Here is a 22,540-nt window from a genome sequence, read left to right as displayed (position 1 = left end):
CAAAAGATCCTCCTGTGAAACTAATTTTAATGAGAAGGATACTCGGAGAGAGCAGACCTCCTCCAAGACCAATATTTATGACTCCGTTCCTTTTCTCTATTAACAATAAAGTTATTTAGTAACTAATCACTTCTACTTTGCCGTTTTTTTTTTTATGGACTCTCTCGAGCTGCCATCAATGAAATTTAGAATTTCCTGCACTGATGCTTCAAAATAAAAGCTGTCAATCAGCTCGGAGGGTGCAGTGTTTCCGTTTCCTGTTTGGCATTTGACGGAAACAACAGCAGAAAATGTGGAATTTGATCCAGAGACTCAACAACAACTATAAAGTAAAAAAAAAAAAATCAACAAAGTGATCGGAAATACGTGTGTCGTGTGGTGTAGGAAGGATTTTGCTATCATTTTAATCCTATCTTTGATTTAACAACTCACAGTTTGATTAAAAAGAAACCAGCTAGGCTGTTTAATGATCATAAATAATGAGGCACTCACCTGACGATCGAGCCACTTCTCCGATGTCATCACATGTTTCTGAATTGGAAAGATCAAGTCAGACCACAACATTTGCAAAGGTATTTATGTTTGAAGATGAAATAATTATCAACAATAAGTTTCTTACCTTTGTGCAGTCACCCGTTGTGGCCTCACACAGTGAAAGAATTGACATGTTTTGAGCTCGATTTACCCAACGCACACTCAGCTTTTCCCAAGTCACCCACTTCACCATGGTGATGTAGAACTCACTATATGGAATATGCAGATGGAGGTCAGTGACCAGATCAGTGAGATGTTTGTGTTATGACATGCAGAATAAAATTAAGTCAGACCTCTTCTCAAAACTGTCAGGAGGTCTCAGTTCGTTCGTGAGAGAGCTTCCGTCCAGAGTGACAACCCAGAGTCTGACGCTGGGATTGATTTGACCCATCTTCAGTGAAAACAGCATAAATATAGGATTACATTCACAGGACTAATCAAATCTGATGTAATATCCATGATTCACTTGTAAGAATGGAGCAACACGCTACACTTGTTTTCTATTTTTATATGCTTTCACTCTGAACAATTCCAGTGGGACTTCAGCAGTGAATATAATGAGAATATGAAAAAGGTAGAGAACAAACTGTCCCAGTATACTGTGGCCCCTGGGGTGAGTCAGTTGTTTTCCTTTGCTTAAGTCTTCCTCAAAAATAGATCTCATTAGTCTAAGTGATAAGGGAAATCTCTAAAATAAAAAGTAACCTTTCACAAAGATGACAATATCACTTATGCTCACTTATTTTGATTTGTTATTTTCATTGTCTTTGCCAATCCATCAATATCCACTCTGGGAGGTAAAAGACCATCTTGGAGTGACTCCATTCTATTCTGCTGATGCCATTTAACAAGTATGACATTATAGATCAGAAACTCAATGGATCAAACATATTTAAAACCTGCTAATTATAAATGAGCAATAAGTGAATAATTATTATTTCCCTGCTTTCTAAAATACTAACACTTAAAAAAAAAAAAAAAGTGGGTGTATTAGAAGTCTTAGTGTAAAAAAATGTAAGTCATTTTTTGTAAATTTAACTATTACAACCATTACATACAATGGATTAGTATTTACATTATGTTTCCAGATTGTCAAAGTCTTAATTTACAAGCTGCAGTGCAACTATACAGCATTTGGATCCAAACTACTCAGAACCGGCTTTCAGGCTTCCGGTGTTTCACGAGCTACGGGTTGGAGACCCCTGCTGTAGTGCTGGTTAGTGAGTTGGTCAGTGGTCAATTGTCCTCAACTATTGGACAGATTGTTATGAAATTAGACAGTTTTCTGCTACTGGGAATTAATGTGAGGAACTTTGGTTTTCGGCCAAATAAACTTGATGTCTTCAGCTGTACTTTGGCACTTCTAATTGGAAAATATTGGCAAGCTAACATGCTAAACTAAGGTGGTGAACATAGTAAACATGACCTTTTACTGAACAGAATGTTACCATTGTTATCGTTAGCTTGTTGGCATTTCGCTCAAAATACCACTGTTGCTTTGCAAAGTCGCGGCTTTAGAATCCGAAGATATATCTGCACAGGAAGTTTCTTTTCCATGCCTCTGACACAACTGGTTCACAGATCAAGTCTTAGTTTGATGAATCCAGCTGACCACATAGGCAACGTAACAGCTTGCGTTTCTCACACTCTACGGCCAGAAACATAATCCGAAGCGTTCGCGGTGATTCTGTATTGGATTTTGATTTCTTCCTCAACCTACAGTATGTGACCTAAACCTCACTGAGCATACTTGGGACATGGCTTCAGTCTCACTGCTTTGAATATCTATTTGGTACCAGGCAGACAAATCCAGTATGTGCCAGGCTGCAGTTTGATTTGTCGCTGTTAACAATGCAATCGATAATTGAGTGTTTTCTGAAGCGCCGACACGTGATGCATATGAAGAATGGCCTGTAGGTTATGCTTTTATTATCTATTGACCCACAGAGGAGATACCAACATAAAGTTATCTCCAATCGACCGAAGCAGAGGTGTAGCTGTCAGAGTGCTGTGCAGCATCGGTGTTCTCACGGAGCAAAGGAACGAGGGGGCAATTAAATCTCTGCTTCATTTAGTCCCACAATATTACAACCCACTTAAGGATGTAAGCAACAGTATCTGTGTGTGTGTGCTGCATAAATTTTATACGCTGCATGGGCAAGGCTAAGATCAAGCATAAAGGTTCATTAATTAGAAGCCTTCGTATGAACCCACCCGTCAGCCCATCTACTGTCGGGTGTGAACCGACAAATGAGGCCGCCTTTCACCTTCTGACCCTCATTCCACCGGTTTTCCAGTACCCATCTCCCATCTATTAGGGATTTGATACGCTAAACATCCACATCAAGGGATGGGGGGTGTGTTAACTCTCCTTTTCTCAAGCGTATCACACTCCTCTCCCTCCCAGAGCCACAGATCTCTACAGCCATGCCTCTTCAAAGGGGGAATGTCAGCGTTAACATGAATTAAACAAGAAAAGGGTTCTCTAACTTCTTCATGGATAAGCTGAGGCAGAAAGCCTGCAGTTGTATTACTCATAGCACTGGTTTGATACAGTAAAGCCACAATAAAAGGAGGCGTGTCCCGTTGCAAGTTATAGTAGAATCAGGGTCTGGTACGGTATAAACGATGCTGAACGGTGTTGCAAAGAGAGCCCCGTTACAAGTTAGTATTACCAGCAACTACCCAACATCAGTACACTGATTGATTAGAACCACCTTTAATTGAGACTTTTGGAGGTAAAGATAACTGGATTTTTTTTTGAGTCCCACCTTTGGGTAAGGGTACTCCTTCCCTCTCGGGTAGAGCGAGCCGGTGAAGCGGGGTAGCAGCATGGTAGGCACCATGGAGTCGTTGACGGTGAGGTAGGCGAGCCTGGAGCCGTCGGGTGACCACCAGTGGGCCACCTGAGTGTGCAACACCTCCTCTGGACAACCAAAAGAAAACAGACAAATCGGGAACTATGAGGCACGAGCGCTTGGGCTCGTTTATTGCATTAGTCTACTTTTTGATTCATGAGTAACCCAGCATACGGAAAATTCACTTTTAAATCATAAACACTTCTTAAGAGGAAATTATAACGAATGTTATAGTTGTATACTTTAAAAAAATAAGTAATACCTGTGTTGGCTTTATTGTAGCACGTATTCAAATAGGATAGCTGCAAATAATAATTGTTGGGTAGCAATGAAAAATCTACAGCAATAAAACCATTTATATTTGCTTGTTTAAACATGAGGAGGTTTTAGCTGGTCAGTTGATGTCTAACAAAGCTTCACAATAAGCTACAAGTTATTTCAGGCCACTGTTCATAATTAGTTTTTTCCCAGCTACGTAAAAGCTTCACTTATTCACTTATCAGCTTATTCGCGCGTACTGCAGATCTCCCCTACATGCATGTTTTTAGAATTAAAAATATATCTGTTTTTAATCATTGATATGTTAAGAAGAACTTGATATCTGACTCAAAGCAGAGTTGTTTTACAACAACCTGAATTTGTCTGCAGCTGTAGGTGACCTGTCATCATATGTGCGAAACATGCGTTTTGGGGCTGCATGGCTTTATTTATGTTGCAGTACTTTGAGTGACCACCAGGATATATTAGCAGCAAGGCTGAGTTGGCGACGCTTTGTCAAACTCTTGTAATATATCAATGATTTAACCTGTCAGCTGGTTTTTTTGGCCACTTAGGGAGCAGCTGAAAAAAAGTTGAAATTTCAATATTTTCATGTCACCTTTTAATGTTGGTTTTCTGAACCAAGAATTTTGTCTTTAATCTCCACATCCAGCAGTTAGCGTTATCGTTCAGAGTGGTGTTTCCTGACACCTGATGAGTCCAATATTCACTGTCTGTTAGCTCTGTTTTTGGTCTTTATCAACCCCCGAGGGAAATATCTGTCTCTATAGCTGCTACATGCTCCACTATAATAATCAGATTGTCTCTAATTGTGTCAGTCGCTGCTATCTGGTGCTGAGTAGATCATTTATTTTCACTGAAAACAGCAGTCAGCAGCTAAACTGAGCTGAAGCTGAATAAATATCACTTGGGTGATAATTCTCTGCAGGATTATCTCTATGAATGAGGCTTTTAATATGATCAAACATTATCATTTGACATAGCTGTTTGTGAACTATTGATCATGGCCACTTTCATACAAATTTGTGGATTGGCCATAAATCAGAGATAAGGAAATAAAGGACTGCGTTAACTAAGCAAGAAGAAAACTGACTCGTAGATGATTATTTCCGTCGGGTTTGTGCATTAATAATTTTTTTCTATTGGAAATCATCTTGCGTCCCACATTCTGTAGGCAGGAGTCTGTCAGCTGGATCCTACCCTCATAGAGCCAGTCTGCGATGCCGTTGAAGATGACCCCCTCCTCTCCGGAGGACGTGAGCCGCCACGAGCTGCTTTGAACATCTGTTTGGAAGTAGATGTTGTTTTCAAATATGTACATCTGTGGAATAGTGAGAAAATATAGCTTTTACTTCAAAAAGAAACCCCAAAAACACGATAAGCACTGCATTATAGTGTATAGAAGCTAAGAAAGTAGCCTAGCACGGAGGAGACATGCTAGAAAGATTATATCGGCTTGTTTTCATCTTTCCAAGTTTGATTTATGTGATGCATTGCTGACACTTTTTATGCTTCAGTTTTGAAATGATGGTTCAGTTTTATTTTACAGAGAGCTGAGGTGACAGAGCACATCCCATTAGAACAAATTGAGAACCTGCTGCCTGGTGAGCCGATCACACGGAGATCCGCTCATCGATTAAAAACATACATAGTGGCTCATCTCTTGTGATAACACAGACAAATATGCAGGCAGAGCTCATGAGTAATGAAGACCACTTTTGTCATTAGCTGCGTGACACAGTGCTGCAGGGCTTCCCGGAGAAAAGGTTCCACCGAGGGCAGGTATAAATACTGTGGAAACGAGATAAATATGGTATCGAATGCTTAATTACTTTCCTTGTCTGCACCAGAGCAAATAATGGACTATTTATTCAGCGCATAGTCCTCAGCACAGTGGAGGCATTACTCACTCTGAGAGCATTGGTCACCCAACAAGACGTCTTTCAGCAACAGCTTGATTAGTGGAACTGTTGCTGGCTTCAATTCAAAATAATTGTTTAGTTTAAGGGGAGTTCGCCTGTTGGCTCCAGTCAGAAACAATGTTCGATCAGCGGTTTCCTCAGAGCACTGAATGACACTGGCACTGTTGTGTGAGCACAACACACACTGGATTAAACATTGATTTTCATCTTTGCGCATGCAGCACGGCTTCGTTTTAAAGGAACTCAACAATTCTTTTCAATATCAGTTCTTCTGGTTATTCACTTCATTTCATTGTTTGGTTTATAAAATAACAATACGTCATCGCTTCATTGCTGTAGGCTATCCTGAGCATTTTTAAGGGTTCCTGTTGTCGATTTCTTACGTTTGACACAAAATCCAACGTGCGCTCTCTGCTCCTCTACATGATTGATTTGCAAAAGCACATGTGCCTCTGCTCACAAGAACTTGGGTGCCCACAAAAGTGATCTCTTCCCCCTGCTCTGTGCAGATCACCGTGCCGCGCTCTGTTCGTGCATCATAGCAGTGATCCCATATGCGGAGGTACTGTCCAATTTTTATTGTAAATAATAGCTGTAATATTAATGAAACAATAACTATACAGGCCAGAATGAACTGTACTGTGCTATTTGCATTTACTAAGGAGGACATACATAAATGCCATTAGGATTTCCTCCAACTACAATCCAGACTGGACTGTGGTAACGTCTGTTCAGGTTACGATGGTGTATTCAACCCACTTGCTTGAATATATTAACACTTTTTTTTAAAATTTGTATTTAATGCACGAACCTATTGAATGCATGACAGAAGATTAATCCTGACAATTTCTTGTTTTTAGATTCAGTCCCCTTTCTTTAACCCTGTGAGCTACTTACCAGCTGTTGACCCTGAACGCCCCATGAAGCAAACTGGAGGACAGAGTCGGACACCTCTGGAGGGTTGAGCTCCCGCACCTCTCTGATGCAGTGGCAATTAAAAATGCATCACACATGAACCATCACGCATTAGACCAGCAAGCATTCAAACAGGCATATGTTATTTAAATCTCAGAAGACATTACAACCAGTGCCAACCAGCTCAAATTTTTGAGGTGAATATTATAGGTCACCTCATTGTGACTTAGAACTCAAATATACCTTTTCATTAGTAGAAGATAACATGAAGACAATTTTTATGTCATTGCTCGTAAAAGGACCATGATATGAAAAAGAAGTTAGCTCATTATGTTTCAGCTGAATTCTTTTTCTCACCTTGTATACAGGTTGTAGATCAGGTACGATGCCAAGAAAGAGTGCTGGTAGATCTGAAACCCAAACATAATGACAGACAAGTTCAGGGTTAATATGACGAGACCTGCATTATTTACCTATTAATGATAATCAACATCCAAGAAAATAGACCCCATTTAAATGCCGCAATAGTAAAGTCCTTAAAACAGAACTGTACAAGAAACCAATTCAACAAAAATACTCTCTAAAACTTGCAGACAAAAAAAAGTAAGAGAAAGGCACGTTGATGTATTTTTTGTGTATAATTTGACACTGTGAATATTCTTCTTTTGTAGTTACCTGAAGTGCATTTAAGAATCACACAATAATCACTCTGCGGTGTCATTCAAGTCAGCATTTCAGCCTCCACTATATTGTCCTGCATGTGTAATGAAATGACAAGAGACTATCCACTCACACAGTTTTTGTGTTAGTATTCACTGAGTTCAATACCTGAGTGTCTCAGCATGCTAATCAGCTGCAGCAATAGCGTAACAATATTTCAGTAAGCGCACGCCACAGTTATATGATAAATGCTGTAGAGCTGCTTCGTTGCCCTCGGTAACAGCTCAGGTATGTGGATTCGGTCTGTTTGGCTGATCTACTCGCCACCCAGCCTTCACTCTTAATTTGGATTACACTCCTCACTGTACAGAGAAGAATTCTCTTCCAAGGAAAAAAATGAAACTGTATCGTAACTTCGACTTCCTTTCTTCTCTGTCAGAAAACACGTCAGCATCATTCAGCGCACACCCCTCATGGGTGACGGCTCTGAGATGACTCCTTGATGAGGCTGTCAGCGATGGGTGACACATGAGACGGGAGGATGTTTGGAGAGACTGTTTTAGACAGCGGCGGTGCGTTTGAAGGTATGCGGTGGTGTGCTCTCAGAAGGCTTGGTGTGTGTGTGTGTGTGTGTGTGTGTGTGTGTGTGTGTGTGTGTGTGTGTGTGTGTTACATGACATATATTTTAGCCAGAGTATCACATCGGCGTTATTATCGGCGTTATTGTCTATGAAACATGACATGGATGCCGGAGCAGTTAACTGGCATTATCCAGTTAATGTTGGTCCAGCTCCACAGTGATGGAGATTTATAAGACAAAACTAAATGTGCTTTAATCATGAATCTGAATTGTAGGGTTTATGCGTATGGACCAAAGACTGTATATAAAAGTGAAAAATAAGGCCGATGCTGAAGTGCCTTAAGCTGCAATACCACCGAGTGCCACTAGAGGTTGGCTCCAAAATCGCCCCGGCTCAATAGACTCTCATTCAACTAGTCAAATTCTCAGTCAAGTTTTGACTAGTTTTGATGCTAAAGTCCCTCCTTTTTATTAGTCCTCGGATGGTTCATCTGAAAATACTCACTACCGTTATTCATTTGAAAGAAAACTTAAAAAAAAAAAAGAAGTGTTTTTGAGGGCGTGTCCGTCTGATGGATAGGCCTGTGGTGCAGTCAGGTTACAGCTATCGGTGGGCGGGATGTCATTTTGTCGAGTTTCCTATCAGATCAGTCAGATCAACCGCTCGCTCCCCCCCAGCTCGTCCAAATATGGTCACTTCCTGCTCCAAACCTCTCCGAAGTAACAATATTTATTTAATCTTTGATCTTTAAGGATCTATTTGAATTCAATATTTACAGTGTAAAGCTGAAATTATATTTCTGTGCAGGTAAATTTAACCTGTTAACAATGGCTCAAAAACAAGCATATATTCAGTTCCTTTATTTTGAGACAGGATTGGTTCATTCTGCATCAAGTTTGACAGCTTACGCATCACTTGTTAGTATAATACTAAAACATTACCAATTGTTCACTTGGTCCCAATAATGAACTGATCAGATTTTGGGAGTCAAGGGTCAAGGTAACTGTGACCTTGTGTCCCTCCCATCTGTCCATCCTATTCTTGTGAACACAATCTCTCAAACACCTCAAGGGATTTTCGCCCAAAAAGGTTCACTCTGACTTAAGGATGAATCGATTACATTTTAGATGTCAAAGGTTGCTGTGACGTCGCAAAACACGTTCGTGGCCATAACTCGAGAATTCATGCACTTATTATGATGAGATTTCACACGACTGTCTAACAGGATAAAATTATGAAGTGATGACATTTTATATCCCAAAGGTAGACTTCACTGGGATATCAAAATGTTCTGCACAAGCACTTTTCTGACCATTATTCAATGCTAAACTCAGAACAGGAGGGAAGATTGTGACCACATTTCATATTTGATCAGATCCGGAATTGGTGACACTACTCTTGGGTGTCCATCTTGAAACTGTGTTGGCTGTCCAGCTATCGTTGGAGGTTGGAGATGCATGTGAAGCATTAATATGTTGGAATTTGTAGCTTCTTTTCAACAACATTCATATTTGAAGCATTGTCTACTGGTATGGCTGCAACGGCTTTATTGGCCAAATTCCTTCAAAGTCTTAATGATAGATAATGAGTGTGGACAGAACTGGATGGAAACTGACACTTGACAGGTTGACGGGGGCCATACAACCATGAGGCAGTAATTCTACTTAATTATGATTTGGAAGTAACAAGTGTGCAAAAGAAGAGAGTGGCTCATTAAAGCTCTTTGAATAGTGTCAGAGATCAACTCTCCTGAATGCTTCTGCAACTGATAACTGGGATAATGAATGCTTTTTGCTGGCTACAACATCATTAACATGCATGTTCTAATGAAAGACCATCAATACAACAATCAGCACACTCAAAAAAAATTGTTCAGTAAAGCAGTCATAAAAAAACACCCTTTTTTCATTTGCACAGAAGGCTGCAGAGCATTAAAAAAAAAAAAAAAATCTTTGGAAAGCAGCAGTATATAGTACAGCATGATTATGATAAATTCATGAGACAACCTGGAGACAGTGGTGCAGGGGCACGCCATTACTCTCCATAGATCTCGGCTGTCACTTTGATGATGAACACATCTGCTCCGTCCATCTCAGGGGAAGATAGCACCTCTGAAGCTCGGCTGTGTCAATCCCATTCAGCACACAGAGCTCATTATCAAGCCTGCTTAGTTCACCGACACCGAAATGTTCCTGCAGCCATCGAATTACAGAATGGAACACCGGGGGAAGACGTGATTTGCAACAAGCAATTTCACTGCTGTTGGACGCGGCGATAGCAGATAGTTTTCTGGTGCGATAAATGGACGCTGCTCCATTTCCTGCTCGTAACAGCTCGCATGAAACATAAAAGCCTTACAAGGTTTCTTCAGCATAACAAAATCACAGTTGCCCTTCTTTTTAAACAGGATAAACCGTGGAGAAAAGTGGCTTTAAGAGCTGAGGTGCAATTTGTGGCATACAAAAGCTCTATTTTTAGTCATTAAAATGTTCCTCCTGTTTGTTATTATTTGGAACATGCGCTTACTTTTTTTTTTTGCCAGTATGCTGGAGTCAGATCTTTAAATGATGAATTAGTTTGTAAAAAGTGTTTTCCCTTCAAGTAGATATTTTCCATCTTAATTTGGATTTTTAAAGCTAGATAATCCTCTCTGTGAGCATATTAATGCATTAATCTGCATTCATTAGAGGATTTATAAAGAGGATTATCACACCATGCACGTTGATACTATGAATGACTCCTATATGATTACTGATTAAAAATTGTTAATATGTTAAAAGGTTATAAACTGCAGAGTAAAGTGCACCATTTGTTTTTGTATTTTTCATGGAGGATATTAAGGCTGCGAGATGAGGTCACATTCAAATAAACAGATTAATTAGGTCAACACATAATTCATGACTACCTACCGCTGCAAACACGACTTAAATTGTTAAGTTGCAGTTGCTGAGTGAAGACAAATGTTATTAACCTGATTGTTCATCTTTTAGATTGTTAGTAGTATGTAAAAAGATAATAGATATGATTTTATTGTCCCAGAGAGAAATCTGCTTTGGATACACTTAGCTGCTGCTGTGGAGGATCAAATAATTCAATAGCAAATCTCATATCAATGCATAATCAGAATTCAGAGATACTGAAAATAAAAGCATATAAATCTTGTTTGCACTCATCTCCTGATAAAATTCTAACCATACAGGACAGTACTCATCATCGTAGAATCAATCCTTGCTATGGTTGTCTACTGGTATGTTGCTCTCCAAGCGTCACCCGTTGGTTTGTGAACGGCCGTTATGAAGCCTCGAGTTCACAATTTGGCCGACGCCATCTTGCTAGTTTGGAACGGTTTGGAGCCAGAGGTGACCATATTTAGATGAGCTGGTGGATCTGACTAATCTGATTAGAAACTGGACAATGTTACATCCCGCTCACGGACAGCTGTAACCCGACTGCACCACAGGCCTGTCAATCAAACACACACGCCCCTCAAAAATATGGCTTTTTGAAGCTTATTGTCCAATTAATGACGGGATTACTTTCAGATGAACTGCCAGAAAACGAATAAGAAGAAGCGATTTTAGCTAACAAAATCGAAATAACTCCTGGAGAAATTCTATTGACTGAGAATTTGAATAGACTCGTTGAATGAGAGTCTGTGGAGCAGGAGGCTTTTCGGAGCCAACCTCTGGTGGCACTCGGTGGTATTGCAGTTTAAGGCACTTCTACATCGGCCTAATTTTTCCGGCCCGGAAGCTACGTCCACTTTTATATACTAGATAAATGATTTTCTCTAACTGAGGGTTGAAGAAAGTGCTTGTAATCTCTTTACACTCCCTGCACTGAGGGGAAGGGGCTCATAGTCACAGGGAAGAATACTGAAAGAGTGAGATCTGACATTATTCTCCCACCTGAGACGATGTTTTCCTGGTATACTGGGTAGAGTTTGACTTTTCTGATCTTCTTGGCTCTCTGTGTGAAGCGGCTGACCGGCGCCTTTAACTGAGCTGACGAGTTGGCGGACCATGCAGAGGCTGTACAGTACAGAAACTTTCTGTTACAGGAAAGAAGCCATCCACTTATACAGTAGCTTGTGCTATGTCATAAATGGACTGGATAATCCATATAGCTATATACAGATCTGATGGACTGAAAATCAGACGTAGGGTGGTTGTATCATCTGAATCATTGGTAATGTATTTTATACGTATGTTTTGCAAACAAGAAATTGGCCTTGGTTTGTGATATGTAACATACTAAACAGACCAGAACAGCCTTTTTACATAAATTCAATAAGTAATTTAAATCAAATAAGGGAGGGATAACAATAAAAATACAATAAACTGAGTAAAGCTGTGAGAGTAAATCTGAACATGCCAATAGTTTTTAATGTGTAAATAATGTGTGCCATTGAAACATAATTACTTTATTTACTGTTTGTTAGTTATAGAAACATTGTACAGTTTTGGAAAGATGCATTATGGTCCAGGAGAGTTTTATTTAAAGTGCAATCAGTGATTGCTCTGACGGAAAAAAGCTGTTTGGCACGTCTTGTTGTTTGGCGTTGACGGCCCCGTGTCTTCCACCAGATGGGAGTGGCTCAAGGAGGTGATGTCCAGGATGAGAGGGGTCAGCAGTAATCCTGCCAGCACGCTTTGTGGCCCTGCACGCTGTTGTGAATTTCATGAAGCGTTGGCAGGCTACAGCCGATGATCAGAAATGGAAGTGGGTGTTGGCAGCTTCACCTACAGGATTGCCTGCTTCTACACCCACCTTTGGAAGTCACTACCAAAGGAGAGCTTGTATTTCCTCAGGTATCTTTACCTAAGGTAGCAAGAGATTAATGTAGATAGTGGTAGCCAAGAGTGTTTTCCTCAAATACAATTTTTTTGCACAAAAGTTTTATCAGAGGTGTCGCGCTGGTTTTAAGAGATGTTCTTGTCAGTTTGCTTCTGAATATAAACACACAGCTGTGCACCACAGCTTTGTTCCCGAAGAGGGTTTTTATTCACCCAAACATGACAAAACAATTCACAACAGAAGCAACAAAAGTTCTGAGAACCCAAAAGAAGTCAATATAACAACTAAACTGAGCCTATAAGTTTAGAGCCGGACAAAGTGAACAAACTGACAACTGGAGAGACAGAAGGACAAACACGCCCAACTAAGCAATAAATCCAATAAAACATCACAATGAATCTATCACTTTATATATTATAGCAAATAACCAAAAGAAAACAAACAAAAAAAATACAGATAAACTTTAAAGAAATCAGCAGACCCTTTTAATTAACAATGCCAAACACCCCCATGATGTGGAGACCATTTGGTATGATCCAAACAGCCACTTCCTGTATTTAATTGCTCAGTTTTAGGAGGGCATCTTTTGTTCAGACTTGACAAGATGTTTCTCCTCTCCAGGAGCACCTGCAGCACCGGTAACTCAACAAAGCAAACTTAACTAAAGACTAAGTGTGACTGGACAGAAGTTAACTGAAAGTGTGCTCCATAAATGAAAACTAAGTCACAAACACTGAGTTGGAATTATAAAACAAAAACAGCCTAAGCAAAACCATTAAAAGGTTTTTCTTACTTTAGTTTCAATAAAACGTCGCCAGAGAATATTTTACTGACATGTTCATCATTTTACTTAAACCGTTTCCTCGTTTTTGTTGATTGAAAAAAGTTCATTCAGGGAGCCTTACATTTTTGTCAAACATATTGAATACTGTTGGCAATTAGTATTATGAAAACAACATTTCTAGGAGATTGGCCTGCATGTCAAACATTTACATGTACTCTTACCACCACAAATTTTAAATTTTTTTTCGCCTGGTTAGTCTATTAATGCTTCAGGAAACTATTTTGGCCTTCAGTTTGGATTCTTTCAGCTTTGTCTCTGATTCATTTTCCCTCCATCAGTTTAGTTCAGTGTGGTCAATGGCTGGAACAAGAAGCCAATCAGAAGCACAAAATGGCCGCAAAAAACAATTTGCCATTGTAATGGGGAAAAAAATGCAGCTGTATATTTGCTGCATTCTTGAAACTTTGACCCACAGTTTGAAATAAGAAGTAAGCTCGATACCTGGAATTAAAATGCTCAGTCAGAGTTTAGCACTCTCCTTGTTTTTACTTGGGCACTTTTGATTTTCACTGAGACGGAGAAGAAATCTGCTTGTAAAAACGTGTGCAGCTACAGGAGCGATCTTTGATTGTCCTCAGTGTGATTGAAGAGGGAAAACCTACATTTAGGTTTGTAAAGGTTAATTTACAACTACAAACTTTAAAATTATTTGTGAACATCACTCTTCAAGCTCCAAATATTCTGGATTTAAACCCATATTGATCTTGTTCACTGCATTTTTCTCTACTGAGGTTTATCCAAAACACTGTTGTAATGCAGACAGCCAGACGATGAAGCCACAACATGTGCAATAACTTATAATTAAAATAAAAATGAAATAAGTCCACGCAGCTCATTAACACCTTGTGCTAACTGTTTAACAATGAATTCCCCTCTGGCTCTGTGAAATATTATGTGTCCACAATCAGCTTGCATCTTTAAAATGTTGAAAAGAGCTGTACATGAGGAATTTTAGCCGTTTCTTTGTATTCACAAGAACTTGAGCCCTTTATATGCTGCAATGTTAATGACTTTTCCAGGATTGTGTTTGCACAGGCGGTTTCTATCTTTAGAGTCAAACCTTGGGGGCCACAGTGTCTTATCTCTGTTTGATGGTGGGATCACATATCTCCACTGCGATGAGATTAATACAAAGGTCAGAAAGAGTTCCAAATGGGCTCGATGTAAAATGTGGGAACGGTGATTATTCCGTAATTACAGCAGTGCATTTGTAGTCTCAGTATCATTAGTAATAAAAGCACTGGAAGTGAGATATTTTAGAGTTCGGTAGCTCTACAAGTTTTAAGCCTTTGAAAGTTGACCAGCAAGATCTTTTCTATACAAGGCCTTGTTTGCATTTCAATAATATAGAGAGTCTTTCTCTGCTTTGAATGCCATGAAATAATTGAGTAAATCAACTCGAGTGTAATTATACTAGTTCTGCTGAGTGTTAATAGAAGTTCCCCACTGGGTTTCCTCTTAAGAGGCTTTCACAAAACAGGTATTTGTACGGGCTCTCGGATCAAAGAAGGTTTGAGCTCGACCTTGCTGCGACGAAACGGATCACATTTCATGACTCACATCCTCGTTCTGTCCGCGTACGTTGATTGAAATGGACTAACAGTCGTGGAAGTGTTTTTTGAAACTCCTTAGTTATAATTCTGAACTTTTATACGCAGTGAAAGTCCATAACATTCAAACCGTTGCTAAAACGAGTTCACACAATGCTTATTAGGCCTGTCACTGACGGATAAATCTCTCTTTGCTATATATATTATACTTAATACCTACACTCGTTTAAACCTACATGGACATGACATTTAAACCCCCTGCCTAATTCCCATCAGGGAATATCGTTGCCAAGAAGGGATGTTAGTGGTCTGCAAAAATGTTTAGATAAGTGCCCTTGTTAAAGTTGCACAATCCCTCTGATCAGTGTTCTGGTGGTCAATTGGAAAATAATTCCATAATTCATTAAACATTTGTCCTCAGAGCGGTATATTTGACAGTGTGGGCGGGCGTAGAGTCCTCTGGTTCTCAGTCAGATCCACCACTCAATGCTCCACACTTCGTCCATACATGGTCACTTCTGGCTCCAAAAAACCCTGATCGATATTGAAACGCGGGGAAAGTATGGACCGCTAATCAGAGCCATCAAAAATTGTAAAATAAATAGCATTAGTCATCAAAGCAGTAGATTTCTTCTGTTTAAATAAACAAAGCAGCTACCTGAAGTTCATTATGCCCAAAGCAATTTATTTGTTTATCTATTTACTATCACACCTTGTGGTATCTAAAAACACTACACTTTGTAGCTGTTAGTACATAAAACGAGTTAATAGAACAATATATTCAGAGTTATATGCAGATTGTTAATATCCACATCAACAGTTTTAGAAATGAGAACTTCTTGCAATTGATTCAAAATACAAGAAAGAAGAAAACAAAAAGAATAAATCATCATAATGCTTCTGTTGTGACTCGTTCGATGCTCTCCAAGGACTGGGACCTTCTCAAAGATCATCACTTTTATGAGCTTAAATTAAAAAAGCTTTTCTCTTCAAAAAAAACAATAACCCTTAGTTTTGTCTTGTCTGGCTTTAGTTTTCGAGCGTCATTCTTTGCACATGTGCGGGCTACAGTTAAGCCGACCCCTTGGCCTTTTGCTTTTGGCTGTGCTGTGCTGTCCTCCACTGAAAGCATCAAGCACAGCAGATGTGTGTGTGTTTTAATTTGGAAAGCTGATTGTTGATGAAATGAAAGAGAGCCAATGGAAACAGAGCATTGGCTTCCTTTCTTTACAACAATGTTGTTTGATGGTTCCTTTAAAAAAAAAAAAAAAAAAATAGTTTAAAGCTCTGCACGGTGCCTCACTGCAGCCAAACTAGCTTGTTGTGGAGTCTGTAAGTGATGAGATATGACATTCAATTAGCTTTGTTGCATTCACAGGAATCGCTCAAGAGGTTCTTTGTGCTGACTGGTCTGAATGATGACTTACCACCGTTAGGGCCAGCGCTGACTATAATTACCTGAACATGCACACAAGACAGCAGGGTATTGAGGGAAATAAAGGCAAGGATGCTGGAGAATAAGTTTCTATGCTCTACAACAAACGGTGTGTTTACAGCAATCACACGTCTGCTCGGCTTGATTTCGACCCACATCGTTCATACAACAGCTGTCAGACAGGTTGTTCATGTGGTAGAGCTGCTGGTAAACCCAATGTGAAAAGATCTCGCGTATCAAACCGACCTGATCAAATGTGTGCTTGACTAAAAACAGACCATAAAGGAAGTGAGTCCCAGACATTGTTACATTGCTAACAGTTGATGCATTTGATTATTACACTGTTGAAAAAAATGAAAATACAATCTGCAGACTACATCAGTTTACTTTTGGATGGATCTGTTTTGAGGCAAATAATTGTCATAATTGCATACATTTTGTTTTACACTGGCTACAATGTAAAATGCTAAAATGTACCATCAGAGAAAACAAATGCATTCATTCAAGGTTTTGCAGTTAATATCACAGCATAACGGCTGCTTTACTAATAACAAGAGGTTACACTATTCTGGATACCACTACCAACGTGATTGTTTATATCCCAAATTCAAAAATGAGAAACAACATTAGAGTTATTTTAAAAAAAATAATACAATAAACACTATTAATGAATATACAAAAAAAAAAAAAAAAAAACTGAATAAAATCAGTATCCAGGTGTCCATTCAAATGTGGCACTAATTTTAATTGAATAGTTAGAAAATCAACAAAGCAAAATGATGTTTGTTTCCATCCATTGCTGTTATTTGACAATAAGGAGTTAGGTCATCAAGATAAGCAATAGGTGGCGCTGTTTCTCCAGTCAGGCTCTTTCATGTATATTTGTTTCATATATTAAGTCTTCTTACTTCTCTACACGTCGTGATCAATTTATCTGTTGATGTTAATGTGTCTCCAGTTGAGCGGAAGCTTCAGTGGACATTTTGGTCACGTGCTTTATCATTCATTCGGTAAGTCTGTTTCCATTGTCACATTGTGATTTTATTGGTGCACAACTTTTCCACCTTGACCCAGCACAAAACCCGTTTTCTTTTTATGTACAAATTGAACATGTTTAAAAAAGCAGGTGGAGAATGTTTTTGTCACAGTGGTGCTTGAAAATTTGAGAACCCTGAAACATTTTCTGTATTTCCTCACAAATATAAACTGTCCTTCACTATTTAACATCAAAGTTCCTTTAAGAACTTGAATCCATCCCTCAGTACAGAGAAGTGGTTTTCTCACATGGAACTGTTCATTCCAGGTCTGTCCACAACATTTCTACTACATTATGGTCGGGCCTTTGCCCTGTTTGTTCCAAAACATTGATTTTATTGGTTTTTTTTTAACCATTATTTTCCTGCTTTTGTTCCTATTTTGTTCCATAAAATGTATTGATTACTACTATCTAGCTTGTCCATTGAAAATTTTTCTCAGAAAATATGTTCTGAAACTGAAGTGTTTACAATGACCTATCTCTATGGACGAATAGTCACGCTAGCTTGTGCCGTGATACTGCATCAGAGTCTAAATCTATACAAGCGTATTTGTGTTGAGCTCTTTTGGCTCATCCCTTTCTAAACCCACGGTTCTTCTTAAAATAAGTCTTCACATTGTCACTCTGCTCAAACAGCAGCTTGTGGACCTCCAACAGTGTGATATTCTTATACAATACAGTTACTATGAAGACTAAAAACACCCTCTTCAGACTGAAACTTGAAATATTCCTTGGTCAAATCTGCTCGAGTGTGAAGTCTCTTATCATGTTTTATTATTGATAACATATATCAATAGAGGCAACTTTCATGTACCACAGGGTTGTAGGAGCCTCGTGTGTGTGAATTTTTGAGAACTGGTCATGTTTTATTCCAATAAATACACAATATTAATTTCCTCCCACATGTCCAAAACCTCTCAAAAATATATTCCTGTGTTGGTAATGTCTCCATTTTAGATTATGGACCGTAAACCTGCAGTAAAAGCAGCCCGAGCAAAACAACAGTGAATGTAAACAATATTAAAAGGTTCTCACCTGCTTTACATCATATCCCAGAAGAACAAAGTTCAGATCTGGAGAAACCGCGAACTTTGAGGCCTTAAAAGTTGCCTGTTGGAAGAACAAGAGGTGGATGAATATTTCCACCAATGTTTTACAGATCCACCACAGCTACGTCTTGATGCAACCCCAAAAGCATTCTTACAACTGGAGATCAGTGCAGGTTACAGTCAGAGTATCTGCCTTGCTGAGGGCAAAGCAGGCCGTTGTTATGATGAGTCATGTTTCAGCCCCCCAAAATGTCTACATCCTACTATCGACACAGAATTTGAGATGATTCAGATTATTGAAATAATTTAGCTTGCTTACAAATGTTGTGTTTTTCAGCAGCAGTTCTGTCTCGTTGCTGTGTGTGTTGACTTTGAAAACATCTCCATCCCAGCTCTGGAAGATGATTTCTTTCTCTATAGGACAGGAAAAGACACGTTTAAAATAGTTTATTTGTATAAAAAAATGTAAAAACATTTTTTTTTTCACAACAATCTAATGGTCATATGTGATCAGTTCCTAAGACAAAAATGTTCTGCACATCACAGAAATGGAGGAAATATCTATACTGTAAAAATAAGGGCTTTTAATGCTTTTTTAATCCTTTTTTTTTTTTTTTACACAAAAACTGAAATATTTGTAAAGATTTATGTGGGAAACTACAACTCAGGGTTAACTGTGTCATACTCCAACTCCTTCACGTCATTTTCCTTTTCCTTCCTTTCAAATGCTCTACTGTGGAGTTGTTGGGTGTATAAAACTCATGTACAAAACCAAAACTCATAACTGATGATTGGGAGCATAATTCTCATAAAACCACTTTTCCTATAAACCCTGTCATTCCCTGTTTTGCTTTTTGTTGCTATAGCAAGTTTTATTAGATAAGTCTTTGTGTGAGTTTCTGCTGAGTAACCTAATGTGGAGAAATTGCAAGAATTTTGTAAAAGTACCTGTAAATATTGCAGATTGTTTCAATTTCAATTATTTATTGTGTTCACACTGGAGGGGCTCGCATATCATAAATGTGAGATTACATTATACTTTTTTTTTTTCTTTCTTTCTTTCAAAAGCTGTAGAGATTTAACTTCAAATTGTCAAAAGTGTGTTAAATGTCAAATTTAAAGTCCCAGTAAAGCTGTCTCTACACAGGCAGTTTGACTCCAGTCGTCTCATTTTATTTTAAGCTGTAAACAGCAGTGTGTGTTGCCATGGAAACTTCAGCCACCTGTGTTTGTCATATGGTCCTCAAAGTTTGCTTTTAAATTGTATAATTCAGAAATGCCCCCAACACGTTAACATCTGGGCCTCTGACAATTTAAAAGCTGATATTTTGTGTAACTTAAATGAATGTGTATATATAATATTTACACAGATTGAAATAGACGTGTTGATTTTAAAAAGCAGCTTTAAGCTTGTTGAGTTACTTTAGTCTGACTGGATGTGATTAGAAACGTCCAGTGACAAGAGGTGTTAAAATTATCACTTAAACTCTTGACTGCAGCAGCAGGATTAAATATTCAAACATTTTCCAGTGCCCGAGGTAAAACTGGCATCATCCAAATTCTGAGCCAGGCAGGATGCTGATGGTGGACATTTCTCAGCCAGTAGTGGCTTACAGATGACTGTGATGAGTTAGAGAGACTAATAATTGATCAGACCTGATGAATCGAGGGGTCTAATGGGTGGTGGAGATCCGTGGCATGTTTATGTCCTGGACTCATCTACTGTAGGTCCGTGTTCCAAGTCCAGTAAATGTTGGTCCAGCTCCACAGTGATGGAGATTTGAGACAAAACTAAATCTGCTTTAATCATGAATCTGAATTGTAAAGTTTATGCATATGGACCAAATACTGTATATAAAAGTGGACGTAGAGGTTTAAGATTCTCTGGGAGAGGTGAAATAAGTCCCTCTTAAGTACAAAACCAACACAAAATAAGTGGATGCTCTGCAAGAATTCAAATGATCAAGTGAAGGATAGGTGTAAGTGATGCCCCTGAAGAAACAAGAGGCTTGACAGGGAGAAGAAAACCACAACAGCTATACTTCATGGGATCTGTCCAAACCTAAAAAAAAAAAAAAAAAAAAACCTCTGAGAATATTCTTCAGTTTTCAAGGGTAGAAAAAAATAACAGGAGTTCCTGCAAGTAATTCTCTTCTAATCCCAAACAGCCTGAACAGTCCACGGAGGCCTAAATTCTATTAATGCATTTGACAGGTCTGAATCATTTCAAGGTCCCCATCTCATGTAAATGTCAATGAATAAGCTCGGAGGCATCAATCTCAGCCAACAGAGCTGTGGACTCGCAAACACTCCAAACACTTCAGAGTATAATGACAGGGAAGTAAATATGAAAGACAGATGGATTGCTCATGTTCAACAGACAAGGAAATCCTCCGAAGGGCTCTTGTCATTTCTTACCCACAGTCAAATGCACCAAAAGCTATTTTTCTACATATTTTATATGCTTTATCAAATCATTAGTTGTATATAACCTTTTATGACAGAAGTAATTGGAAAACGGGGTGACTGTCCTCCCGAGTTGAGAACAGCTCCATCAGAAAAGGCTCCGAGGATAACGCTGACATGTAATCTCAGCTCTGATTAAAAGTGTCTCAACTTCCCAAAGAATCGCCACTGTTTGGTGAAGGCAAGAATTAAAGGAAATCCACTCTGTTGACATTGTTTCCCAACTGATAAATTACTCCTCTCCAGCTCCTGAACTAAATATCGCATTGTGCAGATAATTGCCAAATTTGTCGTTGTGGTCGTGTCATGATCGGACATCGCAAGCTACAACTTCCAAAGTCTTCCACAAGTTATGTAGCTTGATCAACATCAGCACCTGTGATACACCTATTTTTGTGACCAGCAGTCTAGATTTCTTGGTTTGTCGAAGAACCACTACTGTTCAGTTTGCAAGCACCAAAAAGTAAAAAAATGTCCCCTTGGGGATTAATAAAGTAACTACCTACCTACCAAATCATCGTATTTGAGAAGCTGGAAGCAGGAAATGTGACTAGAGAGATTCGGTAACTCAATGAAATTAGTTGCTCAATCATTTTCTTTACTCCTCTTTACTCGTACTCAAACTGAAAGTCTGCTTAGTTTATTGACTAATTTTAAAAATGCGTCAACATCTATGGAGATGCAGTACTTGATGTATGGTCTGCCACTTATCTTTTTTAGATTGAGATGTTGTCAGCTGTGTAATTGCTGTGTAAGACCTGTCAATTTAAGAACTTAAGAGCAATTTGTTTATAGCTACATTTTTGTTTTAATACCTCCTAAGGACAGCAAACAAGGTAATTTACACAATAACACATCACATTATTATGTTGCTATAGTTAACATGTCAGCATCATGTTTTTTTTCCATCTGATAAATGCATCAATTTATTCACCTTTTGCCCCATTTTTGGTCTCCACCACTTCAAAATATTGGACTCTCCTGCTGGTGCTGAGATATAAAGGTTGATATCTGCCAAGTCTGCTGCCCAGAAATCCAGAACAACAATACTAAAAGGACTAAAACACTGTCTAATTACTGTGAGTTCCTTTCACCCCATCCTGCACGGACTTGAGAGGCTTGTAGCTGTTGCTGGTATTAGATTTGCAACTACCCCTCACTGTCTTCCATAGAGAAACTTTGGAAAGGTATCAGTCAGTTTGGTGCCGTGTCCTAAAAACTGTGGGTACTGTTACATTTGGAGCCCCGCAAAAAATTTAAAAACCTGGACACGTAATGCAAAGTCACTGGTCCTGAACAGCAGTCCTGTCAGCACCCTGCAGATACAATATGATCATTTGGTGCTTTGGAGCAATAAAAGTTTGTCTTATTGCACCTTTGTGATTGAAACAGACCTGGTAATGAGTGAGTCGAGCCACAAAGAGCTCCAGGCCAAGTATTAATTATGTTTCAAAACCCCAGTGAGGAAACTGAGAACACAACCTCTCTGTCTGTCACTGGCAAAGTTTTTCAAATTGAAACTGTATTGTATGTTCCATTTCATATTTTATGCTACCATTTTCAGCTGTTTTTGCCTCTTTTTTTCATCATATATTGTCGTTACACGCCCTGATG

The 22,540-nt window shown here is 38.9% G+C and overlaps 1 protein-coding gene across 1 annotated transcript in view; it reads right to left on the bottom strand.

Moving 5' to 3' along the window:
• The window catches only part of LOC138201444 (inactive dipeptidyl peptidase 10-like), a 103,490-nt gene that overhangs the window by 14,634 nt on the left and 66,316 nt on the right, over positions 1-22,540 (bottom strand). Inside the window, exons 4-12 of the mRNA XM_069154956.1 lie at positions 18,780-18,874; positions 18,447-18,521; positions 6,866-6,918; positions 6,491-6,572; positions 4,872-4,992; positions 3,306-3,460; positions 828-925; positions 620-743; positions 493-531 (exon numbers count right to left, since the gene is read on the bottom strand). Coding sequence (XP_069011057.1) covers positions 493-531; positions 620-743; positions 828-925; positions 3,306-3,460; positions 4,872-4,992; positions 6,491-6,572; positions 6,866-6,918; positions 18,447-18,521; positions 18,780-18,874 — 842 coding nt within the window. The remainder of the gene's footprint in view (positions 1-492; positions 532-619; positions 744-827; positions 926-3,305; positions 3,461-4,871; positions 4,993-6,490; positions 6,573-6,865; positions 6,919-18,446; positions 18,522-18,779; positions 18,875-22,540) is intronic.

The sequence above is a fragment of the Embiotoca jacksoni genome, unplaced genomic scaffold (genome assembly GCF_022577435.1).
Source record: "Embiotoca jacksoni isolate LCO1_2020_lvr unplaced genomic scaffold, fEmbJac1.0.p SCAF_2, whole genome shotgun sequence".
Classification (NCBI taxonomy): domain Eukaryota; kingdom Metazoa; phylum Chordata; class Actinopteri; family Embiotocidae; genus Embiotoca; species Embiotoca jacksoni.
Note: the sequence above shows the minus strand (reverse complement) of the source record. Positions and strands in the feature narration are given on the sequence as shown.